Here is a 27963-nt window from a genome sequence, read left to right on the forward strand (position 1 = left end):
GCTTCCCTTCTCCACCCCTCGCCCTCAAGCGCCGCCTTCCCGCCGTGATGCTGCTCTTCTTCCTCCGCGCGCATGCGGGTTTCGGGAGGCGGAGGCGGCGGTGCGATGGCGCTGCCCAGCGCGGGTCTTCCGCGCTACCTGCTGCTGCTGGCGCAAGAGAACCTGGAATTCCGGCTGCCGGTGAGTCCTGAGCGCGAGCGCCGCAGCGACGCCTGGAAAGCAGAGCGCGCGCGCGGAGCCGCTGCTGTTTCTCCCCCACCCCAAGCACAGGACAAGCGAAGGAAGGAAGGAGCCTTCGCTTTCCGGGCTGCTGACAAAATGCATTGTTTACGAACGAGCCCCGGGCTTTTCAAAGGCCCTCCTTCCGTGTACAAATCACCCGAGGGGGGCTGATGCAAACCCCCGTTTCCTTGACATGGCGGAAGAGCACGTTAGTTTCATTGTGGTAGCGGTGTGCCAGTGAAATGTTGATTCATACATTGGATTTTTATGTACAGTATAGAAACACAGATATGTATGCTACAGCAGTGCCGGATTTACGTACTGTATAAGCTGAACAAGCTGTAGCTTAGGGCCCCACTCTCTTGGGGGCCCTCAAAAAATTTAAAGGGAAAAAATGGATGTGCATTTCCAAAATATAAAGTAAAATAAAACCTACATACAGCAACAGTGTTTTGTGTTGTGTAGGCTCCTATGATGTAAGTAATGGGCAGTGCCGGATTTACATATAAGCTAAAGAAGCTATAGCTTAGGGCCCCACTCTCTTGGGGGCTCCCAAAAAAATTAAAGGGAAAAAAACTAGATGTACTTTGATAAAATACATATTTTGTTATGTGCAAATGGCTTTAGATACCTATTAGGTTCATAAACTTTGTTGTTGTTGTTTAGTCGTGTCCGACTCTTCGTGACCCCATGGACCAGAGCACGCCAGGCACTCCTGTCTTCCACTGCCTCCCGCAGTTTAGTCAAACTCATGCTGGTAGCTTCGAGAACACTGTCCAACCATCTTGTCCTCCGTCATCCCCTTCTCCTTGTGCCCTCCATCTTTCCCAACGTCAGGGTCTTTTCCAGGGAGTCTTCTCTTCTCAAGTCCATAAACTACCATATAGCATATATTCAACACAAAAAAAGCGACAATTTGTTGTTGACAAAGGAAAGCTGGACATATACCTTCAGTTTCGTAGGGCCTCATCAAACCTAAATCTGGCCCTGTGCCACAGTAACAACCAAAAGCAATACCCCCACCACACATACTGCATTGGCCTGAATATAAGCCTCACTCCCCCCCAATTCCAACCGTGAAAAGTTTAAGGGCGGCTTACATTCGTTGGTTACAATTCCAACTGTGAAAAGTTTAAGTGCGGCTCACATTCGCGACCTTACAGTATGCAGCGAGGAGCGTGGGGCAAACAGTGCCAGGAGCATGGCAAAGCAGTGCCCTCCCCGTGCGTAGTCCCCTGTTCTCTCACCCAAGGCCGGGATGGCAGACAGCGAGGAAGGGGAAACGCAGCACGGATCTCTCTCCCCCCCCCCCCAGTATGCAGCCAGGAACAGCGAGGAAGGGAGCGGCTTATATTCGGGCATTTCCCCTATTTTTCTCCCCCCCTTCCAGTTTTAAAGGTGCAGCTTATATTCAGGTGCAGCTTATATTCAGGCCAATACGATAGATTGTGGCGGGGGCGTAAATTGTTTAATTAGCCAAAGGCCTGGGAGAAGAGAAATGTTTCTGCCTAAAGATATGTAAGGAAGGCGCCTGGCGAGCCTCCCTGGGGAGAGCATTCCACAAATGGGGAGCCACCACAGAAAAGGCCCATTCTCATGTTGCCACCCTCAGGATCTTTCATGGAGGAGGCACACGAAGAAGGGCATCGGATGAGGACTGCAGGATCTGGGTCAGTTAAGATGAGGAGAGGCGGTACTTGAGGTATGTTTGCCCGTTGGTTCACAATCTGCAGATCTGATAGCCCATTTGAGCTTGGGGGGAAAAGGAAGAACTCATGCCTGATAGCTTAGAAAGGGAGAAAGTATCTCCCACTCTGACATCTGCACATTGAAACATGATATGACTGGATTTGGAACTGCATCCTCTTGACAAGATGTGCTGCAGTGAATAAATTCAGTGAAGAAAGCTCCCTAGATGCCTGTAAGAAAGAGAACAGAGGAATGTTTTCTAGTGGTCTTCACTGGACTAAAAAGATCAACTTCTCCAGCTTTACCTTTCACTGTTTTGTGTAAAGATAGCGTCATCAATAGGGTGTCTCTGCTTTTTTCATAGGTTTGATTTTTAGGAGGTACCTTTAATGTACATACTGAAAATGTGAGCCTTTTATTCCTGCCAAAGCTGAGCATCTTTCTTACTGCAATCCTATTTGCATTCACCTAGGAAAAAACCTGTTGAACAGAATGAGTTTACTTCCAAGTAACAATTGCATAGGATTGCCCATCTCATTGAAATTGCATGCTCTTACTTTACCTAGATTGTGTGCTGAGTGTTTATATAGACCAAGTGTATATGGACACTGATTTTTGGATGCTTTCTGTTGTATGCAGTTCTCTGTGATTCTCAGAGCTGTAGTCTTATACCTGCAAACCTTGGAGTAAGTGCCACTAAGTCCCACTGAATTTACGTAGGTGGGCTACTAGGGAGAGAGCGCTCTCAATGGTCATAGCCTGTGTGGAATGCTCTCCTCAGAAAGGGTTGCCTGATGACCTTCCTATGTTCTTTAAAAATATTTGTTTTGTAATCTTTTCTCCTAGGAAATAAAGTCTCTGGTTTCCCTCTGTGGTGGACGATTCAGCGATCAACAGGAATTGAGATTAAATGTAAGTATTAGATTGTGAATAAGTCTGTGAATCTTCAGCTCCTGTGTGGTTTATTATTTCCCCAAAATTAGGAAGAAAAGGGGGAATGAGGTGGATGGGGCCATGGTGAGTGGGGGTGGGGCTAGGTGGCAATTCTACTATTCTACTTAATGTGTTTGGGGGGGTTTGTGTCAGCATCGCTTGTTCAGGTTCTCTCTACTATCCGCTTGTGTTCCTTTGGTGGTGAGAGAGGTTGGGGTTGGCCTAGGGTGTGATTGTTTGTTTGTGATTGGCTGTCAGACACTGGAGAGATCTGTCAGGAATAAGGATGGATCAGTGGACAGTGCTTTCTCTGGTTTGCGTTATGATCTTTGCTTAGTGGGTTGTATTCAGTTTTTAAAATTCATAGTGCCATCTGCTGGAAAACTCGCTTCCTGACCAACAATGAAATCAAACAAAGCACATGCAGCAACCAAGTTCATGCAACCCACAGAATGAGCTTGAGTATCATTCCACTGAGTGTAGTTCTGTGCCCTAGCTGTAGTTTTTGCTAGGGGTTGCTCTTGTTATAATTATCACTGCTGCCTGTTCATTCCCACTGTGCTCCCTAGGATGCAGGGATTATGCCTCTCTATGCATGGACCTCTGCAAAATTCTTATTCCCTTTATGGTTATATAAGAGCCAATGAAGGAATTAATGTGCTATTTTATCTCTTTTAGCACTTGGCAATCTGTGTAAATAATAGGTCACTATAGATTTACTATTTATTTTGCAGCCAAGCAAGAATGGGTTTGCAAAGCCAAACAGTAAATCTACAGTGGCCCATCATTTACACCGATTTTTGTTTCAAAGTGCTTGTGGCCTCTTTTAGTGGGGTTTTTATTTGTAAAGATACGTTTTTAGGTTTTTATTGGTTGCGTTTGTTGCAATTGGTTTTACTGTTTATATTGTGTTGCTTTGGGTCACTTGCATGAGGAAGGCAACTAACAAATATGAATAATAATTTTCAGATGTGGATCAAAGGGCTTGTACACACACCGTGAGTCTGCTGAAGGATCTAGTACCTTGCACAATATTTTGTTACCTTGCTATTGTTGTGCTGAGTAGATGATTCATTTTTCAGTGGCTGCGTTTCCACATAACACTTAGCCAAAGCATGGTTTAGTGTGAACTTGCAGGCTCCATATCCTGAACTTGCACTTTGCTCCTCCCTGGTATTTTTAGCTCCTGTGTTGCATAGGAGCCAAACTAAAGTTTGACGTAGTGTGTTATCTAGACATGGGATCACTCTCCCCTCCTTAACCACGATCTACATATAGTCAAGGTTTGTTAGAGGAAACCAAATTTCCTAAACTCAACTTTTGCTGCATGCTGCCAGCATACCTTGCAATGGTGTCAGAACAGAATCATCTCGTGAAGGATGCAATGATACATACATTAAAGGACCTTCTTTATAGAGGTTGACTTGAATTCTATCTTTTTGTAACATTGATTCAGGCCTGAAGTGAGAGAGTAAGTAAGCAAACAGAAGGCGCACAACCACAAACAAGGTCTAGGTGGTGATAGAGCCTTCTGTGTAAGAAGCCGGACATAAAATATAGAGACATAGCGTGTTCATGTAATATGGAACCCCTCTTCACAAACTGAAATGAAAGCCAAGTATTCAAAGCTGCCAGTCTTAGTTCGCTCCCCGCCAAACGCCACTTCCTGCTTGGGCTGGACACAGATATCTGAGATAGAAAGATTATTGCACTTTGTTACCTTTCTGCAGGAGAAAGTGGTAGAAGTGATGGCAACAATAAGGAAGGCAGAAGGTGAAGAGAGGTTCAAGGAACATTGGATTAGTTGGTATGCTTGTCTGTCAATTCCGTGACAACTGAAGAACACACGTTTTAAGCTTTCCTCTTGTAATTCCATTTGTCTTCTCCCTATGTCAGTGGATTTTGCTGGACAGCCGTTCGCATCCCCCCTGACCATTGGGCATGCTGGCTGGTGCTGATGGGAGTTGGGAGTCCGACGACGTCTGAAGGGCCACAGGTTGCGCATCCTTGCCCTACTGCGGCACAAGCAGTCTGGTTGTCATTCTTCACAGGGCCTTTTCCTTAGCATTATTGATCTTTTCTCTTTCTTTCTTTGCAGTCTCCATTTTGGATTCTTAGCATGCCTTCAGAAGAGATGGCAAGAGGACTGATGAAGCGAACAGTGTGTGCAAAGTAAGGGCTATGCTTTTGGAAAAAAGAAACGGCCTGCGTATTAAGTTTCCATTTAAGTGTTGCCATCTCATTATTATTTGGGATGTAGCTCTGCTTTTGTGCTGAAGCAGAAATTGTTTCTGGAGCTTTAACTCTTGAAAAGCCCATTTGCTGTACAAGTTAATAAACCAAATATAAGGACTACATGGGGTTTTTTTTTTTGGTGTGTGGCAACATTTTGTTCAGTTTTGTTACCTGAAAATATTTCAAAGTTACTTATGCATATGTCCCATTGAATGTTTTCAGTAGAACTTGAAAGTAAATCATGAAAAGTAAAATTGTGGAGTTCATGAGCATGTTGAATCAGAAGATTTATAAGAGAACTAGGAAAAGCATTTATGAATATTTCCCCCCCTTTGCTGAATGTAACTTGTTACAATACTTTCAGATCTATATTTGAACTGTGGGGACATGGGAAATCTGCAGAAGAACTGTACTCTTCACTGAAGAACTATCCAGCAGAGAAAATGGTTTGTATAAGAGAAGCTGGTTTGGATTTTGTTCTGTCTTTTTGGAGCCTGTTACACAGTTGTACTCAATAGTGTATTGCCTCTTGTTCTAATCAAATCTTGTTTTGCTTTGTTTTAGGCCCCATTTTTACAGTCCAATCTAACTTACAAAATAAAGGTTCACACTTTTAACAAAACACTAACACAAGAAGAGAAGATTCAGAAGATAGATGTAAGTAGACTGTAATTTCTTGAAATCATTTCTTATATTTGTGCTCTTCCTTAGTAATGAGTGATAGTGTTTTTGATTTTCACACCTTCTTTGGTAACTTGTTGGAAAGGCACCATATACATATTTAAAACTATAATCTAAATACTTTTAATAATTATTTGGGTTTAGTAAGCCAGGACTCATTGTATGTTTCAGTAATAGTTACTTATATTTATGTGTTTCTCCCCTCCCTCTCCCCCTCCTTAATACAGTCTTTAGAATTTTTACCATTTGAAGGAAAAGTAAATTTAAAGAAACCAGATCATATATTTTGGCTTCTGGAAGATTATGGAATGGATCCAAACAATATCCTAGAACAGCCCCTTGATTTATATTTTGGGAGATGGGTGAGTACAGTCATTTTATTAATAATTAAAGAATTGTTACAGCATGAAAGAGAAATGATAGCTGAGAATAAGTTGATAGTGGGGTATGATTTCTTCATATTTTTGATCATGGATCTTTTTAATACCATAAGCAGGTGGTAGGCAAAGTCATACTGGGACTTACTCAAAGATCTGAATGATTTGAAGTAGCTCAGCAAGGATTTCTAACTCCCAATTGTTTGAACCATGGCAGCAACAAAATGAGTCTTTCCCTTCCCCCCCAACCCCCACTCCAAATTATATTACCAAAATAAAACTGATTGGAGGACAGGCTTAACTAGGAGTGTATTTTTGTGTGGAAGGACTGCAAGCTCAGTTCAGATAACACAAAACAAATTCCTAGGTTTTCATAATTATTTTGTACCCAGTTCCTGTCGGTGGATTTTAGGGTTCGGGGGGGGGGGGCGGAATCCAAAGAGAACCTGCCTGAAATCTTGCCATCCCCGTTATCAGCATCTTTGATGACATATTAATATTTCTGACACACATTTTTCATTTGCGATACTAAATAGCAGTGATGGGCAGATGTCCAACCTTAATCAGCTGTCTAGCAAAGAAAGTTGAACTATGTGACTTCAGCCTAATTCAGATAGTCAGTTCTTACGTTCTTAAACAGTTGCTCCAGCTGAGATTACTTACATCTCATCAGTTAAGACATAGTGTGGCCATACTGGCTGGGGTTGATGGGAGGTGGAATCCAGCAACATCTGGAGGGTCACAGCCCACCTGCCCCAGGTTAAGAGATGCCTAGCATGCTTTGTAAAATTTAGACCTATTGGCTGAACTCTAGGATTCTAGGGCTTTTTGATTTGGTTTTTTTTTTTTAAGTTTAGTTTTGGACAAGAAAGCGTATTAGAGTGCTAGTCAGTCAGTGTTATGAGCCGGCATAGCATGTGTGTTTGCTTTTGGAAACCAAGGTACCAGTACAGTTCTGAGTATTTTGGGTAGTTATTGGTTACCAAAGTTAATGGTTCCTTTCTCTCTCCACCTTGCCACAGATTGCCGATGGACAAAGGGACCTTATTGAGTCATACAGTGTAAAAAGGAGACATTTTATTGGGAACACAAGCATGGACGCCTGCTTGGCTTTTCTTATGGCAAACCATGGGAGAGTGAAACCAAATGATGTTGTTTTTGATCCATTTGTGGGAACAGGTATTTTTTTCTCTCCTCTAATGGAAAAAAAATTACAGTAATTTGTATACAGCCCGCACCATGTGTAAAGTTGCCTGTCAAATTTGTACTTGTTAAGTTATCTCCCTGGGTTCTATCTTTTCTCTTAACATGTTAGAAGAATTTGTTTTTCTTAAGTGTACCTCATCCATGACAACACTGGTTCCATATTACTGCTTGGCCATTTGTGATCTGTCCTTATCCTGTGACAGTTCATGTTAGCAATCTCTGATGTTGAAAGAACAATAGAGCCCTTTGTTATCCTCACTTGCCTGCTCAGGGAGTGGTACTCTTAATACATCTACTTCAATTCTAACAAGTGGTGCATTGGAAGTCAAGGAACAGAGAGTGAATGTTCAACAGAGCTTTCTCTGGAGACTGGGAGTGTCGGTAGCACATATAGGAATAAACACTGCAATCATGTTTCCAGGTTTGTAGGTAGGAAATACTCCTTCACACTTTGTAGGCTTGATAGAAAACCTATTTTCTTCCTTTGATGACCTTTTTCTGATATACCAGCAGGGGGCGAGTTTATCCCATTTATATTGTTCATTTAGAAGCAGCTCTGTGAAGTGTGTGTGTGTGTGTGTATATATATATATATATATATATATGTATGTATATGTATATATATATATTCAAGACAAGATAAACCGCAAGTAGCAATGGGCATAAAGGGAGTTTAAAAGCAATTGCAATAATATGAGAAGAGAAGACATAAGACGTTCAAGGGATTAAAGGCAAATGGTGCTGTATCAAGTTTGGGGCTGATGTCAAGTATGAGATTTGATTTAGATTCAGAAATAGGCTCTTGCCTTTGTCCTTCTGGCCGGCAATGCTTCACACCCTTCTTAAATAATATGTGTGTATGCCAGTTGTGTATGCCAGGCAACATGTGGCATTGAGGGGCGTTATTTGTTTTGGCACGCATCTATTTGCTTCTCTGCTATATTTCTGCAATATGAAATACATGTATCAAATAACTTTTGCTGTTGTATTCCCAAATAGTTGCATTGTCAGCACCAAGTGGTTTTTTCTTTGTTTTGCAGGTGGACTTCTTATCGCTTCAGCACACTTTGGAGCATACGTATGTGGGACAGATATAGATTATAACACCGTACATGGACTGGGTATGTTGCCTTCAGTTCTTAGCAGTGAAAATGTAATTATTTGGTTTATTACACAAGTTTAGCAACTGCTTGATCTTGGAAAAGAATCAGAGATCTTCCTGTTCAAGCTTGGTCAGAGACGGGCACATTCACTTAAACCTACCCTCTATACCTATGCGCTCCTGGGCATAGTGGATCATGCGCAACAGGCAAGTTGACTGCAGAAAGGGTTTTTTTTTATGGAACTGCAGTGGATGATGCAAATGAGAGTGCAAGTTTTCTTTTGTTTGCTTTTGATTCACGTTTATGTCAGGTAACTACCTACACCCAAACCCAAGACGAAATTAAGGTAACTGTCAAAAACCCTACTAAAGTTTTTCCTAAAATGCTTTGATTTTGAGTAGTACTTTTCACAAGAGAACACACCATAGTGCATTCACAATGTAGAGATTTCCCTGTGGATTTTGCAGTCACAATGTACAGATATCTACACGTGATTGCCCTAGGAGCTGCCTGCACATGTTGGAGTTTCCTTTTTTACGTGATCCCTGTGCATCTGCTGCACGATGAGATGTATGACCTCCAAGCAGATAGAGAACTCATGCTTAGGTTGTGCAGAAGACACACAAATTACAGATATGTGTTGAGCTCACATATCACAGCAGAGAAAGGGATGGATGAGTTCCAGTTTTTCATGTTACCACATTCAAAGAAGAAGTCACTTCTACCTTTGCCAATGTTTCTTTGATGCGGGTGGCACTGTGGTCTAAACCACTGAGTCTCTTGGGCTTGTTGATCAGAAGGTTGATCAGTTCAAATCCTCACAATCGGGTGAGCTCCCGTTGCTCTGTCCCAGCTCCTGCCTACCTAGCAGTTTGAAAGCAAGTAGATAAATAGGTACCGCTGTGGTGGGAAGGTAAACGGCATTTCCATGCGCTCAGGTTTCTGTCACAGTGTTCCGTTGCACCAGAAGTGGTTTAGTCATGCTGGCCACATGACCCAGAAAGCTGTCTGTGGAAAAACGCCAGCTCCCTCGGCCTGAAAGTGAGATGAGCGCTGCAACCCCATAGTCACCTTTGACTGGACTTAACCATCCAGGGGTCCTTTACCTTTACCTTTTTTGAAGTTACAAAGCCACTTGATAAATAAAGCTGCAGCTCTAAGGGTTAAATGGCATCCAAACTATGTCCATGACATTTACTTCATTTTCTTACACTATTAGAATAACTTTTAAGTTTCTTATACTTATTATGGATGATGCGGGATGTGTTCAGTAGCTGTGCTTGTTATAGATTTAAAATTGGAAATGTTTGCCAGAGATACCTTATGTGAGCGGAACTGAAATAAATTGCAGCAGGAATTGAAGGCCACAGGATAATCATTTGAATCCAATATGACATGAAATTGAGTTGGCGTTATTTACTCCCCACTGCTCCCAGGCAAAGCTAGCAGGAAGAACCAGAAGTGGAGAGGACCTGACGAAAATATCAGAGCGAACCTCCGTCAGTATGGTTTGGAGAAGCACTACCTTGACGTATTAGTTTCTGATGCATCAAAAGCCATATGGAGGAAGGGGGTGAAGTTTGATGCAGTAATTACAGACCGTAAGTTAATGCACAGCCTAAAATATGTATGATTCATAAATTCAGTCTGTAGTGATATTGGAAACATCTGCAAGCTTGTCATACAGTTTGCTCTTCCAAAGAGAATGCTAGAGCAATAACATCCAGACTGAATGAAATTTGCTGACTTGCTTGCAAGGAGGTAGTGAGCCAATTGCTCCTCAGTTCATGCATCTTTTATTTTATGAAGAACGAAGTCTTGCAGGAGCAGTTCCCGGTAACTTGGGACTAGTAGTGCTAAAATAGCTTTTTTCCCTGAGAGTAAGCATATTTTCCCTGATTGCATCTCAACCTCATAATGGATATAAACATGCTTCTGTGTAGCCTTAAACGCAAATCTCATGCTGACATCTAGACCCCGTATATTGAAGCTGGCAGCTTTCAAGTTCACATTGTAAAAACAGATTGTGGTCTGTAGTTTGACCACCTGCAAGTATCCACTGAATAATTTTTTGTATACCGGTAAATGTAAATTTCTTTACATTGAATGTGTATATTATTAGGAGTTGTATCTTTTTTTGGGAAACACTCAATTTTTCTCTTTTTTGTTTCTGAGATTAGCACTTTGAAGCCATTTTGAATGTGGCAGTGATCTTAATAGACAGTTGCCTACTGGAGTGTTTCCATACTGAAAATTCTTGGTTTCCAGTTTGGTTATACATTAGCTTGCCAGTAATTTGTTAAAGAATTTAAATGTTCTTTCATGCCTATTCATATACAGGAAGCTTAGGAAAACAAAACATAACCATCTCTCACTATGTATTGATTGTTCAAGCTGTTCGTGAAAAAGATATGCCATTTCTTATTAAACAGGAGAATTCACTCTTCAATCTCCCTTCTTTTGAATACACAGCCTTTACAAGGCAATGCTTGTAGGTGTTGGCAATATTTGGGAAGCAGAGAAATGTTCTTCAGATGCAGAACTGGAAATTAACTCCACAATGTTAATTGCAAGTCATTGTGAATTAAACACCTCTCTCTAATTAGTGACTATGAAAATATTCCCCCAAGTGTCTTTGAAAAGTCTTAAGCAGCTTTTAAGACTGTGAATAATGTTCAACTAGCACTTTGACACCATGCAGTTATATCTGAACATGGAATATATAATATCTGAAGAAGATATGTACCAAGTTTCTAAATTTTACAGTTTCCACATACAAGTACGAAAGGCATTTGTTTTCTTAATAAAACAGTGCACTAGCTATGGATGGAGAAAAACATACTAATAGCTTAGAAAATGCATGGATGGTTTTCCAGCAGTAGGAAGTGTGGTCTGTTAAAAATACACATTTTAATCATTGCATCAAGTGTAAGTTTAAGAGGCATTGTCTACAGTCACTGAAGTGTTATAATTCATTTGATGTAAAAACAATCTAATACTGTAATAAATTTTATAATTACTTAATAAGCACAACTTATTAAGATTTACTAAAAGAAAGAAAAAACATCAAATTTATGTACATCTAATGAGACCCTGTGCTTTAAGGGTGAATAAATTATGTTAATTATTTTATTTGTATCTTAGTTTGCCAGATCATTTGAGCTGCCTGAAGCTCAAACGCAATGATGAAATATGAATGGCAGGCAAAATATCACATACAATAGTCTGAAAAACAAAGGAAGAAACCAAGTACCAACAGTGAGATAAAAACATAGTCTGCTGAAAAAATTGAAAAGAAATAAAAAGGCTACAGGGTGGTGTTGGTGCCCTGTCTATCTAGAAGCCAAGCAGATTTTTCTGCGACAGACTTCCATGCTACTATAGAGAAAGCTGCCTCTCTCCCATCACCGTTAGTCGTGTCTCTGATGGCTGCAAGATGTGGAGATTCGCCTATTCCTGAGTGGATGTGCCTATTCAAGTGTGGGAGGAGGCATGGAGGGCTTTGAAAGTGTCTTGAATTGGGCTGAAATGAATCTGAAACCTCTATAGATAGCATAGTTTCAGGCTCCAGGGATCAGGCTTTGTCTTGAATGCTCACTGTTGCCTTCAGCCCCAGCTAGAGTTTCTGAACAGGTTGTACTGATGGATACGTGTCGTACATTCTTGATCTGTGCAGCTCCATACGGCATACGAGAAGCCACCAGAAGAACCGGTTCGCAGAAGGAAATGGCAAAGATGGCAGAAAGAGGGTAGGTAAACGGTGGGTTGAGAATGCAGGTGTCCGAATAGAAAAACAGCTGTGGCTTCAGAAGCATTTTTGCATTTTGCTAAACATTCCAGACTTCTGCCAAACCAGCGACAAATCCGACAGGGCTGTTTTTAATTACGTTGCTTGTATGTACGTAGCAACCACTCTGTCAGTGTGTCTCTCAAGCTTTTAAAACACAGGGATTAGGAATCTGACTACTACATGTTTCCCATATGGAAAATGGGGAGCCTCTTTCATTCTGATTTCGACATCGGAGTCTGGCACCTAGTGTGCATCTTGATGCAGTTACACAGTAGCAGGTAGAAAACTGGTGGGGAAAGTTGTTCAGTGATGTCAATGGAGGTTTCCTTCTGAACCCTAACCCCATGCCTCACCACTATGATGTGGTGGCTTTTCGGACTTGGGATAGCAGGTAGCAACCCTTTTAGTGCCTGAAATCCCAGGTATTTTAGTATTGTTGTGATGGATATATCATTATATTCTTGTACAGTCGTACCTTGGTTTTCAAACGGCTTAGTTTCTGAATGTTTTGGCTCCCAAACGTCACAAACCCGGAAGTGACTGTTCCAGTTTGTGAACTATTTTTGGAAGCTGAACGTCATACGGGGCTTCCACAGCTTCTGATTGGGTGCTGGAGCTTCCTGCAGCCAATCAGAAGCTGCAATTTGGTTTGCGAACGTTTTGGAAGTTGAACGGACTTCCGGAACGGATTCCATTCGACTTCCAAGGTACGACTGTATTTCATTATTTTTGTATGTTGCTTTATGACTCCTTCAGGCTGTGTGAAGCGATAAATGTAATTAATTAATTAACTAAACTAATACAACGTTCAGTAAGTTATAAGGACAGTGCCTGCTGCCTGCTGCCAAATCAGGGTTTGCTATGGCCCAGTTCTATATTTCACATTATAATCTGCATCCTACTGTGATGGTGCGTTGCATTAAAACTTGAACAGAAAGGCAGTTTTCCTGAAATTGAAACGAAGTGGTACTGTATTGTCATTTCTCAACACAGCCCTATTTTAATATGCACTGCCTCTTCCCTTTCTACCATGCAACCACCCACGCATACAATTATGTTGCCTTTAGCTTACTTTTGACTCAGATTTGGAACCCATGGGAATTTGTCAGGCTTCAACTCTGATAATCCCTGCTTTCACTATATTTTGTTTTCCCCTCCAGAACTGCTTTCTGTGGCCAGCATAAATCTAGGTCATATTTCAATGTATTTTTTTTAACCTTAGCAAAATTGGGAGAGAGACCTTACAATGCCTGTGATGGATGCTATACCCTAGGTTCTGTTCTTATTGTGAAATCAGCATGCTGTGTTTAAATAATACAAAATAACAATGAAGCTGCTACCAATTAGTTATTTTTTCAAAATTTTACCCAGCGCAGAAAATCACATCTCAATTTCTTCCAATTATCATCTGAGTGACATCCTTTTCGACCTGTTAAAATTTGCAGCTGAATACTTGGTACTTGGAGGAAGACTGGTCTACTGGCTTCCTGTGTATAAACCAGAGTATGTATATATTCAGATGCATTGAATGTCTTTAATATGTTACATGGTAACTTCTGTAGACTTTAAGGATGGGCATGGTCTAGGGGAACCCTGGGGCAGGCTTATCCTTAAGTGCGCACCTTCTCTTGGTCTCACCAGCATCAGAGGCACAGTTGTTGGTGACACGAGGGAGAGCCAAGGGCCTTTTCTGTGGCTGCTCCCATACTGTGGAATTCCCTCCCAAGAGAGGTGAGCTTGCCTCGCTCCTTGTTATCTTTCCACCGGCAGGCTAAGACCTCCCTATTCTGATAGCCCTTTGAAAACCAGCTGCAGATGATATTGGCCACTGAACTGATATCAGGGCAATTGCTATCTTAATACTGGCTTTAGATACATTTTGTTATTATTTTGACTATTGTTTTTAACTAGTTTGTTTTCATTACGTTGGATTTTATAAGAATGTTTTAAACATGTTGTGAGCCTCCTTGAGTCCCAATGTGGGAGAAAGGTGGGATTTAAAGACATCAAACAAACAAATAAGTAAATAAATAAATATTGTCTGCAGGGTACCATAGCATATCTAAAAATAACACATGGTAAATGCATAAGCTAGTTTAGCATGTAGCATTTATCTCCCATTAGCTCCAGCCAGCATGACCAGTTATCATGGAGTTACGAGCCAACATCTGGAGGGCCCCAGGTTAGGAAAGGGTGTCCTAGACAGTGGTTGGGAAGCAGTAAGAATGGGGTCGTTCTCAATTAACTCTGTTGATGACATGGAATTATAGAATCGTAGCATTGGGAGAATGGAATTATAGAATCATAGCACTGGAAATTGTAGCATTGGGACATGGGTGGTGCTGTGGGTTAAACCACAGAGCCTAGGACTTGCCGATCAGAAGGTCGGTGGTTAGAATCCCCGCAACGGGGTGAGCTCCCGTTGCTCGGTCCCTGCTCCTGCCTACCTAGCAGTTTGAAAGCACGTCAAAGTGCAAGTAGATAAATAGGTACCGCTCCAGCGGGAAGGTAAACGGCGTTTCCGTGCGCTGCTCTGGTTCGCCAGAAGCAGCTTAGTCATGCTGGCCACATGACCTGGAAGCTGTACTCCGGCTCCCTCAGCCAATAAAGCGAGATGAGCGCCGCAACCCCAGAGTCGGTCACGACTGCACCTAATGGTCAGGGGTCCCTTTACACTTTACCTAGCATTGGAAGGGTCCCCAAGGGTCATCTAGTCCAACCCCCTGCAAATGCAGGAATCTCAACACATGGTCCCCCATCCAATTTTAAACCATTCTGGACCCTGCTTTGCTTTGCAAAGGTGCTAGCAGTTTTACGCTGCACCGTATACTAGCTAGTATCAGAACAAGTGACAAACATTTGTACTGCACATTTGTACTGCATGTTAGTGTACTGATTGCTTTGGAATTGAGGATATATTGGTGACTGCTAAGGGATTTAGGTGTGGCTAGATTTAATTGCAGATGAAATAATTTCTGGTGGTCATTTTTTGGGGGTGGGGGTAGTTTGGTAAGGAATATACCGACTGAGCAGTTTGCCTTTTATCTCATTTGTATCCTGCCTTTCCTCCAAAGAGCTCAGGATGGCAGTAGTATATTTGCTGGATGTAGAGCTGAAAAACAGCTAAGCATTGTATAAAGGACAGTTCTTATTGGAATGCTTGCTGGCAGACATCTTTTCATAATCTCTTTAAATGGTTTGGGTGCTGAAGCGCAAGAGAAACCCACATGAAACGTCCTTTTCCTGTTTGCAGCCAAACTTTCACCTGCATCCTGCCTTTTGTTTTGTTCTCTCTTTGTGCTGCACATGTGGCTGTGGATTCTGAAAGCAATTAGCATACATTGTTTCTGGGAAATTTAATAAGGCCGTGAACCATGTGGAAGTGTACAGTTTAACTCAGTTTGAATCAGCCCTCTGGCTGTTCTGTTTCAGATTCACTTATTACAGTTCCTAAGCTCTTGTAGCCCTTTGACTGTTTATTTCTTCCAGATATACAGAAGAGATTATACCCCGACACCCATGCCTGAAACTTGTTAGCAACTGTGAACAGACGCTTTCCAGCCACACGTCGAGACACCTGATAACCATGGAAAAAGTAAAAGATTTTGAGGTAATTGTTTTGATGGCTTTCTCGCAAAATAGCAGTTGTCAGATTCGGAACAGGTTTTTCTACTGTAGAAACGGAGGGAGAATTCACCGTACCAGACTCAGTGTGCCGTAAAGCGCTTTTATAAGTTGGTTTTAGAAGGTTTGTAAAAGAGTCATAAATGTCAAAACAGGAAGCCAAAGTACTTGTTGCGCTGATGTACATGGGCGGCAGTGATTGAAGGACGCTTGTCTGTCTTGTACGTGTGCGTTAAGTAAACTTGTTAATACTGAGGCAGGGGAATTTCTTGTTCCGTTTTTATTATTTTGGTTTTGAGGTGCTGTCTGGTTAGAACTGAAGTAACGAGAACGATTAATTTTGCTGTTTCTATTATACTCTGTTGCAAGATGTAGTTGCAAGCCCCACTGAAATCGGTAAAACTTGTGTATATTTTTGTAAATACCTGCTAGGGGTGTAGAAGAGAGTGAAACACCTTATTCTATGTACATTGTTTTTAACATTGTGTTTTCATTGTCGTAACCCGCCCTGGAACATTAGGGTAAGGGTAGGTAATCAATCATCGTCATTATCATATGCAGAAAACCATGTGTGTTACTTGGCTCTAAGTTTCCAAATAGGACCTGCTGTTTAGTCAATATGCATAACTGCTCAGGCTGTGTATTTTTCTGTGCCCCTCACCTTGAAGACAGCAAGCCCAGTTTAAAAGAATATATATATATATATGAGCATTACTTTGCATAAGTATATAAGGAAATAAATGTTGTCATCTTCTAAAAGAAGCGCAGTTTTCAAGCATTTTTTAGTCAAAGGTGAACAACAGCTTCCAGTACATTCCTAGATGGATTTTAAAGTTCAGTTAGGAGGATACTCCTGCATTTTGTCTGGATTTTAGCCCTACATTCCTTGGAGCCTCTGTTCTCCCCTCAACAACTTTTATTACGTTTTGGGGTTGTCTAAATGCAGCATTAAGATAGGGCTTTGTACATGGTGAAGGGTCTGATTATCAGCTTTGAAGTTCCCTTTTAAAATAAATAACCACTTAAAAAGCGACCAAAAATTTATCAGGATAAAAAAATAAGATCTCGGTAAACACAAATGGAGACAATATAGGTTTATCAGTAGGAATCCTCAGAGGTAGATTCTTCCTCTGACAGCAGCCCCCAAAAGAGGATGCATCCACTCCCTGGTCCATGCCAGGTGTATTTGCATCCCCCAGACTCCACATCTCCTCCCTCTGCTGCTAGACACCCAATGATTGGTCCACACCCCAAATACATTGGGCCCCATTGACGAAAAGATTCTTTAGATTTAGATCAATATTTTATTACATTTTTAGCAACAAGCCATTATTCAATTTCCCTGGGAGGGGGAAAAAAAGAAGATCTTACAGCCATTTAGTTTCATATGGATCATTATAACCCAAAGAATAAACTCATGCATACTGAAAGAGAAATAAAATACAAATGAGCATAATGAACACATAGACTCTTCCTACGGCTGTGTTCATAAAATACAGATGGAAAACCCTAACCAGAAATTTCACTTGCACATCCTTTTCTAGATCTGTTAAAATTTGAATGCTTTTTCCAGAGCTATTGCAATTGATTTTGCAGTTCTGAACACGTCTTACCCGTTTAGTCAGTAAATGCATTACTTTCTCACGGCTGGCATTCCTTCTAAACTTTAACAATAATGATCGGAATAGAATTGCGTTGTAGTCTCATATCTGATTCACACCCTGTGAAGAGATATGCCAACTTCTACACCACTATTAAATTACACAAACCCATAGTAATACTTCAAGAAAAGTTTCCTATATGTCCAGTGTTGTCAGCCTTAAAGAAACACATTTAACAGAACGTGAATTATATGACAGTGTTTTCCAACTTTTTCTGGAAATAAGTGGCCTCCCTCTAAACTACCACACTGCTCAGATATCAAGTAAAAATGCATCCTTGCTGTGTTCTGTTTGTGACTGGGATTTTATCTGATAGTTGACCGTCAGTTCCTACCTTCACCTACAAGGGCATGCCAGCACATCAGTTCCTAATGCAGTTTATTAAGAGATTTGTGCACTCTCAGATGTATGCATGTTCCTTTGCAGATGTGGTGATGATATTTTCTTTAAAATGGAAAGATAAAACTATGCATTATCTTTTTTGCCTTCTTTCTCCAACTTTTGTACATGGAAATATCTGGTTTTTATAGATGGAAATGCATGGTAGGGACAACAAGAACAGAATCCTAAAAGTCACACTCCAAAACTTTCTCATTCCAGCACAGTAGCTCGTAAAAAAACCCCAAAGGACATTTTAGATGGTCGTCTGCTACATCACGAGAAGCTGTATTTGGAAGGGAAAATATGCAACAAATGCACAGGGGTTTGTTTGATAATGTCCAAAACATGGCATATTTAGCAGTAAACTATTTACCTATACTAGGGATGTGGGTGGCGCTGTGGGTTAAACCACAGAGCCTAGGGCTTGCTGATCAGAAGGTTGGCAGTTTGAATCCCCGCAACGAGGTGAGCTCCCGTTGTTTGGTCCCAGTTCCTGCCAACCTAGCAGTTCGAAAGCACGAAGTGCAAGTAGATAAAATAGGTACCGCTCTGGCGGGAAGGTAAACTGTGTTTCCATGCGCTGCTCTGGCTTGCCAGAAGCAGCTGAGTCAGTAAAGCGAGATGAGCCGCAACCCCAGAGTCGTCCGCGACTGGACCTAACGGTCAGGGGTCCCTTTACCTTACTATTTGCCTATACTGTTAGTGGAATAACTTCTGCCTTTGCTTCGTTTTATGGAACATTCCAAGTCCTTGCTGGACATAGTGCAGAGATTAATATTCCTCGCCTTCCCATGGTCAGAAATAGCACTGAACTCAGCAGACAAACTCTTAGCACTCTGAGCACAAGGAATGAGTATTGATGTCTTAACTTACTGTTTGTATGACAACTATGATAGCACGGAAACAGTTTCCATATATTTATGCACACATACCTATCCCGATTATACACTTCTGAACTGAGCTGGCTCCCTGTGACTTTGCCCTAGTGTAGTACTTGGTGAACGCTATGCTAAGGTTGCTGAGGAGGTATTACACCATTACACCAGCTAGTTTCATCTTGGGCTGTAAATACAGTTTTGAAAGAGATTGTTTTAAAAAGCAGACTGGTTCCTTATTTCACTTGAAAATTGTATCTGTGTTGATTGATCAAATTCTGAGATCTCAGCACAGCTCAGCACAAGAGAGCCTGCTATTAGGGCAGCAAACACATAATAATCTTCCCTTGAGAATGTTTGACTGGCAGGTTGAGTTTCCTTTATACTCTGCATTCTCTCAAGGATTTACCCACATAATCTTTTTTCTGCTGACTCTAACCTCTCTCAACATATGAGTTGTTTCAGAAATCAGACTCAGAAGCATGTGGGATGTAGCGCCTGGAGAGATGTGAGCGTTTGCAGATTTTATTCCCTTAAGTGAAATTTGCGTTTGTCTGCAGTTTAAGCTCAGGAATAATTAAAGAAGGAAACATTTAAAAATTCAAAGGAATAAAACCTATTCTAACCTATTCTAAGCACTTGTATTTGAATATACATACTGCAAAAACAGGAAAACTGAGAGGTGAAAAACTGGCTTTTGTATTGTTTTTTCTTCTTCTGTTTTGTTTTAATAGATTTGTGTTTCACTATTCAGTCTGTCTTTTAAAAAAACCACTTTGCATTGCTTTGAGCAAATAAACCTGTGTAACTGCAACAGTACATCTCTTAGAGGTACATGTATGTATCTGAAATTAAATAAATAGAAATCATTGCCAAATTCTTCATCTTTTTTTTTAAAGCAGCAGGGTTGGTTTTTTAAATAACAAAGCTAGGTTCTAAACTGCTCTTTTCAAGGCATTTTGTTTTAATTTTAGAGTTTGCTGAAAAGCAAAAAGCAAAGGATAAAGAAGCCAACACTACTGGGCTTTCCCTATTAACTCCCCAGTCCGCTGTAGCCCTTGAGTATGTTAAGTTTTAGTGCGTAGACATAAATATCCATGTATGTTAAGTTTTAGTGCGTAGACATAAAGCTACAGTGTTGGTTAGACTGTTGTACTAGGACCTCAGAGACCAGGGTTCAGGAGAAGCCCGAAGATGGCGGCTGTAACAACTTCTCCTTCATGAACCCTCCGGATTACAAACCTTTTATAGCCTTTTATAGCCTTTTACAGCCGTCTTTTTAGCTGTTTTTAATTGACTTTTAAATCATTTTACCTCTGTTAGAAGTTTTAATCGTTTTACTTCTATGGTTGGCCAATACGTATCAACAAGGATATTCAAACCTTCTGCTGATTAGTAACGCCGCCTTGAAGATTGGGTTATGCTGAGCAGTGGAGGAGGAGTAGCAGAGGAGTTGCGGCCATAAAAGATAAGTTCTCTTTTGTCTCCGTTTACCTCTACTTTGAACCTCCGTAGTCAGTGAGACAGCGACAAATGGGTCATGGCAAGCGACCAAGATCTGCTGAGAAAGGTTGTTCACCTCCAAGAGCAAAGCAGTCAAAGCTTGAATCTCCCCCACCATCTACTAACAATAACAGCAAAACGGAGCAAGTAATTGTTTCTGCGGTCGAAACATACAACCGCTTCTGGCCTCTGTATGATCAAGGAGAGTTGGAAAAGCTAGCTGATTCAGCGGGGGATGGAAGCCATAGGGAAGCCCTCCTCCCTGACACCTTAATTACCCCTCCGTCACTGAAACGGGAAGCATTAGGGCAAACTGCCCATGATTTAGTACCTGATCAAATACAACTGGTAATCAGGACTTTAAGCTTCATTTTCAAGGAATTGGAGGGGATTTCTTTGTCATTGAACAAACTTTCACGGGCCCTTCTGGCTCATCTACCTTCCTCAACTGAGCTATCTAATTTGCATCAATCTCCAGTGCAGCTTGTAAGTGCCTTAAAGAGACAACTTGATCAGAAATCTCTCCCTAAGGGCCTAAGATGCAGGCTGCCACTGCTCCAAAGGAATAAGCAATCTTTGATTTTTCAACCTAACAAAATATGTTTATCCATTTTTTCCCGTGACGCCCCCAGTCTTAGGTGGAATAACCTGAGGACGGCTAAAGGGTACCTTCGTGATTTGTTAAATATTCCTTTTTTCCAGATAGATCTTATATCTGTAGCACCCCTAAATGCCACGCCCTGGCCAAGGAAATTTATGCTCTCCTTCCAGTCTGCAAGGATCCCACATCTTCTTGCAAGACAAAAAGATCGGCTGGCACCCTGGGAGATTGTAACAACTAGAGTCTTTAAGGACACGAGTGTTAAACCTCTTTTTGCCAACATCTTAACTGACAATGAACGCTCGTTTCCTTCTTCTGTCCCTATAATAACGGGAAAAACACCTAGCCGGGTATCCCCTGTTCCACCTGCGACCCCAAGTGCCCATCTAGTTACGTTGAGGAATGATCCAATTGCAAGCGGAGATTGGAATATCCCTGAAGAGAGAAATCTTATCTCCTCTTATGGAAAACTCCCTTCAGAAGAACAGCAGGCTATTCTCGATAGATTGGATCTACTCAAACAAAGACTTCTATCGCAAGGGGACCCCTCTATACCGATGAGAGAGGAGAGCAGGCGCTCCACGTCCCACATGGCGTCTCCATCAAATGCCCTGATAATTTCTCAACCTGTTACCTTGTTACCCCCTACTGATCTGAATCAGCAGTCACCTGTTGACCAACAGCACCATCCTACCGTGGAGGAAGTTGATAAACTCAATACTCCCGTCTTAGATCTTATGCCCAATCAAAATATGGAAGTTGATGACTCCTTTGCCTCAATGCCTGAGCTAGAATCTACCCTGCCTGAAGATCACCAGGAAATGACTATGCATGCACCATCCTCACGTTCATGTCCTTTAACACATCTGCGTGATAATTCCTCTCCATCTGCGCAGCAACTACAAGTGATGGCTGGAACACCTCTTAGCGCTACCCTGGCTAAGACTGATAATTCTGATGGATCTACTAGTGTAGCCCATCAAAGACTTGTTACTACTCACCTCAATGAACAGCATCCGACCTCACCAACTTTGCCTAATTCTTCCTTCCCGGCAAAGCCCTTCCTGCCTGTTAATGTTACCAAATCATCGATACAATTAACACAGAAGAAGACCTTATCCGCACAAACTAAAATTACCGATTTCCTTATGGGTCCTCGTTCTACCTCCAAGAACCCATTAAACAACTCAAAGTGACAATTACCGGGACAGCACAAGGACTCGACATTATCAATACTTAGCTGGAACATTGCTGGTTGGAGAACCAAAAAATCAGACCCCGAATTCAGGAAGTACATAAATTCATTTAAAATTATTCTGTTCCAAGAAACATGGGATGAGGAAGAGATTACCATAGACGGCTTTGATCTTCTAACACTTCCGGCCTCCCCTTCTTTGAAAGGTGGTCGCCCCAAAGGGGGCCTTTTGATTGGGATTTCACTCCAACTTCGCGCCAAATTCACTCTGGTACGGGCTTCCCCGCCTTTTGCTCTATCTGGACTGATCACAGAAGGGAAGTCCTCATTACTAATTACTAATGTTTATCTCCCCCCCGAAGGCTCAGCACCTGATCTTGATTGGAGATGGGAATCATTTGAAAATCACCTACTGTCATGTCATACTAAATGCCCTAACTCGTACTCCTTAATTGGGGGAGACTTTAATGCTCGTATTGCCACAAATTGGGACTTACTAACCAAGTCCAAATGGTGGACTTCCCCATGTTTGGACAATTTTGACTTGGAACATGCCAGAATTAGAACTTCAAAGGACAACAGAGTAAACAAAGCAGGAGTGACCCTTTACCAAATGGCCATTCGCCTGAATCTAGTATTTTTGAACGGCACCTTCCCCCCCGATATACCGGGGGAGTTCACACACCTGGGACTAACATCTAACAGTGTTATCGATTACCTCCTGATCTCCGCAAATCTGGCCGTTAATGTACTTTCCTTCCAAGTTGAAAACCAACATTTCAGTGATCACCTCCCAATAGTGACCACTCTGTCATTGTTCCGGTGCCAGAATGACAATAAACACTCAGTCCTTCTGGAAACCTCATCATCGATCAAAATAAGAGGGATCAAATGGTCGGAGGCTGTGGCCCAAAAATACCAGGTTTTCTTCCATAGGGAAATCAACGCCTACTTACCTCAAATAACTACTGATTTACAAGATTCCAATTCGGTTTTGAAACTTTTTAACCTTCTTATAACAAACCTTACCACTTTTTTTACATCACCTCCTCAAAAGGCGAAAGTGGCGCATTGCAGTGCTGGGGCCCCTTGGTTTAACACCTCTTGCAAACAAGCAAGATCCCTTCTTCGTTCCATCTATAATGAATACAAAAACTCTAATGCTCAGGCTCTACCATCTTCCTATTTACAAGCCAAAAGAGCATACAAACAGACTTTAAAGCTGGCCAAACGCGAGTGGTATCAAAAACGTTGGCGAGCCTTGATTGCGGCCTCGAGATCCCGCAGACCACAGGAATTTTGGGCTCTGATAAACAAAAGAGGAAGGAAGTACCCACTGACGATTATCCCTGCGCCCACATGGGAACAATTCTTGAGTAAATATTTCTCCTTGGCAGAGGAATCCAACTCATCCACGGAACTCCGAGCCGACCATCTACCTTTGTGGCCCTCCACTGACCCAGACCTGATAATGGACTTGATATTAGATCTGAAAACGGGCAAAGCCCCCGGGCCGGATCTAGTCCCTGCTGAGGCTATTGTTGCGCAACCGAGGTGGTGGGCTGAAATTCTGGCCAAAGTCTTTGATGCAATTAATTCTACGGGGCTTATCCCTAGGTCATGGAAGGAGGCCGTGATCGTGCCAGTCCATAAAAAGGGTCCCCCTGCTGACCCGGAGAACTATCGGAACATCAGCCTTTTGTCTATCATCGGGAAAATCTATGCAAAATTTTTGCTGTCCAAGCTGTCCCATTGGGCAAACGACTCAAATTTGATTGGCCATGAGCAAGCGGGCTTTAGGAACAATTATTCGACCTCTGACCATATGGTAATCATGTATCATCTTGCCAGAAAATATTCTGCCCCGAGTCGGGGGCGCCTATGTGTCGCTTTTATAGACCTAAAGGCTGCCTTCGACAGTATCCCAAGAAATTGCCTGTGGAAGAAATTAGAGAGATGGGGCATAGATAGAAGGCTGTTATGGCTTATAACCCAATTACACCATGGGTCGTCGGCTAGAGTGAGACTCACACCGGCGGGAAACTTATCCAACGAGGTCCCAATAAATAGAGGTGTGCGCCAAGGCTGCATTTTGGCCCCACTCCTCTTCAACCTGTTTATCAGCGATATGAAGCTCTTTCTGAACGAGTCTCAAGCCAACATTCATGCCCCCCGCCTAGCTGATTTTCGCTGCCCTTTGCTCCTATATGCCGACGATGCAGCGATCCTTTCCTACTCTAGAGTTGGTTTATGCAGAGCTCTAAAGATTTTTGCGGCTTATTGCAAACTTAACCATCTGACAATTAATCATGGGAAATCTAAAGTCCTGGTCTTTACCAGGTCTCGGAAAACTTACAGCTGGAAGTTAGATGGAGTCCAATTAGAACAGGTTTTCAAATTTAAATACCTGGGAGTCTTTTTTCATTACAATCTAAGCTGGAAGCCACAGATACAGTATTTACTAAACAAAGGGAAAACAATACTTTATACTCTACTCCAATTTCTTGCGGCCGACGGAGCCTCTCACATCCCTTCTGCATTGAAGGTATACCACGCAAAAGTGGTTTCCACCCTTTGTTATGCTGCCCCGCTCTGGGCCCCAGGGTCCAATTTAACATCACTGGGGACATTGCAGAATCAGTTTCTCCGTCGCCTTCTGAAACTCCCCATGTGTGTGAGCAACGCAGCCATACGTCTGGAGTTAAGGATTGCATCATTGGAGACTGTCATCTGGAAGCGAGTCTTTGGCTACTGGCTGTCCAGCTGGCATAGGCTTCCCGACCATTACCTTTTTCAGTGCCTCTGGCGGGACGTCTTTGTCAATCCGTGGGTAGGGAAAATCCATGCCAAACTTCTGAGCATCGGAATTTCCCCAGCGGACTCCTTAAAGATGAACTTACGCTCAGCCAAAAGCCTTATTGAGCAAAGATTAGCGGACATTGAAAATCAACACAACCTCGCCAGGGGTGGGGGTGTCTGCTCCCCCAGGTATCACGGAATAACCCCACCACTTGGCCTTCCATCATATATGTCATCTCTTTCATCAGTACCACACCGACGTGCATTTATTCGTGCAAGGTTCAATGTCTTTCCATCGAACCTGCTGAACCACAGATTTTCTAAGGGTTTGGTGTCTCCGCTATGTGTGTGTGACGGGGAAACTGTTGAATCTCTTTCACATATAATGTTCAACTGTCCCCTACATAGCGTAGCCAGGGCTAAATTCCTGGGTCCTGCTTTACTGCGCTTGGTTGGCAGGCCTGTTGAGTCACACGCCGCACTGCTTTTGCAGGATACAGATCCTTCTGTAACTCTGCAGGTGGCGAGATTTCTGAATGCGGTTATCTCACACTCAAAAACCACCAAAAACCAACAACAACATCAAAGCTAATCGAACTGTTACGATGAGAGTGCATGTCGGAGTTCGTCTTCAGTTTTCCTTTTCTGTGATCTGTCCCTTGGAGCTCTCCTGGCCCCAAGCTGTCACTTGGCTCTGCTCAATGACCCACCCTTGCATCGTGGTGTTCACCTCCTGTTGTCAGATATATCTGTTTTTATGTCCCTGTGTTTTTATGTTTGTACATATTTTATGGGCTAATAGCCGTAAATAAATAAATTGTAAATTGACCAGGGTTCAAATCCCCAGTCCACTGAGTGGCAGACCTTGAGCCTGCTTCTGCCTCTCAGCCTAACCTACTTCTCAAGGTTGTTGTGGGGATTAAATGAGGTTGGGGAAGAACCATGTATCATGAGCTCCTTGGAGAAGAGTTGGAATATAAAGGCAATAAGTAAACAAAGCAGTTCTGTTTATGCAGATTATAACTTGCTCTGGGGTGTGTTTCATCAAACTCCAGCAACGTTTTTCGACCAGACCTAAAATTAATGGCTACTTTTGGACACAGCAATGAATTGTTGTTAATTTTTATAGCTCATTGAAATACGCCAGGTTAATAAGCCAAGGTTTGAAGTTGGCTTATTTTAGTAAACCTGGGTAGTCTGTGTGGTGTTCTCCAGATGTTGATGAAAGGATTGTAAATCTACCATGCACAAGAGCTGTCAACTGATTTATTCAAGAGTATGTATGTTGGAAGGGACGCGGGTGGCGCTGTGGGTTAAACCACAGAGCCTAGGGCTTGCCGATCAGAAGGTCGGCGGTTGGAATCCCTGCGACGGGGTGAGCTCCCTTTGCTCGGTCCCTGCTCTTGCCAACCTAGCAGTTCAAAAGCACGTCAAAGTGCAAGTAGATAAATAGGTACCGCTCCGGAGGGAAGGTAAATGGAGTTTCTGTGCACTGTTCTGGTTCGCCAGAAGCGGCTTAGTCATGCTCGCCACATGACCCAGAAGCTGTACGCCAGCTCCCTTGGCCAATAAAGCGAGATGAGCGCCGCAACACCAGAGTCGGTCACGACTGGACCTAATGGTCAGGGGTCCCTTTACCTTTTTATGTATGTTGGAAGCCCTTGCCTACTGATAAAGTCAAAAGACTGGAACATAACTTGGCACTTAAGCTTTCTAAAGGTAAAGTAATGCCACTGAACAAGATGAGTGGTGGATCACTGCAGTCTTTCCAAACTGCACATAAGCAAATAACCTTCCTACTTTTTTGGTCAAGGAAGTAAACTGGTGGGCTTAAAAGGACCTGAGGCTTAATTTGCCATGATGAACAGACTTCAGTTGAAGACCCAGATGTGTTGCAGGAAGAAGTCACATAGCTAGACCAATCAAGGAGGATGGGAGTGGAATAAGTTTCAAACCTTCAAAATCTCAGTCTAAAATAACCTGATGATAGCATAGTGTCTGAGCGGCTGGGCTGGATTTGAATCTAGTCTCTGCTGTGAACTCATTAGGTGGCTTTAGGCAAGCATTATTACATCACCTGCAATATATGGTATATAATAATGACCTACCTGCATGATTTTTGCAAGGATTGCTGAGATAATATATGTGAAACATTTGATGATGATGATGATGATTCCCATATCTGATGACAAAAGTATTCCACTGATTCACAGAAAATGCATGGCAAAGCTGTCATTGTGCCTTTACAACAACAGATTTGTGCCTGATCCAGCTACAGGTGCATTTAACTACAGCATGGGGTGGAGACTTTCAAATTTTGTGACAGTGCTGATAATATAATGGCATACATTCCATCCAAAATTATTATATGCCATTACAGCAGTTCCTAGGACCAAGCTACAAGCTTGTTTTTAATAGTTCCTTTGAGATCTTGTAAATAAATTCTGAAGAAAATTGTTGAGTTGCACTGATGCAATATATACTGTATGTCTAAACAATGTATTTTAACACCAGGATGAAGACCGTGATTCTTACATATTGGACAGCCAGTACCTGCCATACAAAAGTCACAATAGCTTTCGTGAGAAATATTTCAGTGGAGTGACAAAGAGGATTGCCAAGGAAGAAAAAGACAGCCAAAAATAATTATATATATATACATGAGACTAAAAGCAAAGAACGCACATCTGGACCTCAACATTATATGGATACTTCAGAGAACAAATACTGTTTTGAATTTTTTAAAAACTCAAAGCAAAAACCACAAGTTAAGAACAGTTCTTTTTCATTAACTTTGTTTATACCACATTATTGCACAAGGTTTTTTGACCCTTATTTAATTTATTTTTGTACTTAAAGTTCAAATGATAATTGACTACATTTTTTATCACAATTTTTTTTAACCCATTACCTCTAGAAAAAACTAATAGTATTGTTTGGCTTCTTAAACTGTGAACATCTGGAAGTCTTAAATAGACATAATACAATGATTAAGTTTTTTTATTATTAGGAAGATTGATTTCATTTGTTTTCTTTTTTGTATTTGATATGCAATAAAGTCAGTAAGAATTGTTGTGCATTTTAAAAA

General features: G+C 41.9%; 1 protein-coding gene across 1 annotated transcript; it reads left to right on the forward strand.

The window, feature by feature from the left end:
* Nucleotides 1–72: 72 nt before the first annotated feature.
* TRMT11 (tRNA methyltransferase 11 homolog) lies at nucleotides 73–27963 on the forward strand (the record flags this gene model as incomplete). The annotated part of the gene is made up of 13 exons (XM_083608627.1): nucleotides 73–180; nucleotides 2758–2823; nucleotides 4943–5016; nucleotides 5444–5525; nucleotides 5644–5736; nucleotides 5988–6122; nucleotides 7160–7316; nucleotides 8384–8464; nucleotides 9883–10047; nucleotides 12123–12195; nucleotides 13608–13739; nucleotides 15726–15846; nucleotides 27390–27963. 13 exons carry the CDS (start codon nucleotides 73–75, stop codon nucleotides 27519–27521), a joined length of 1419 nt encoding a protein of 472 aa, XP_083464753.1. The 3' UTR covers nucleotides 27522–27963.

Source organism: Podarcis filfolensis, assembly GCF_964270895.1.
Source record: "Podarcis filfolensis genome assembly, chromosome: 3".
Classification (NCBI taxonomy): Eukaryota; Metazoa; Chordata; class Lepidosauria; order Squamata; family Lacertidae; genus Podarcis; species Podarcis filfolensis.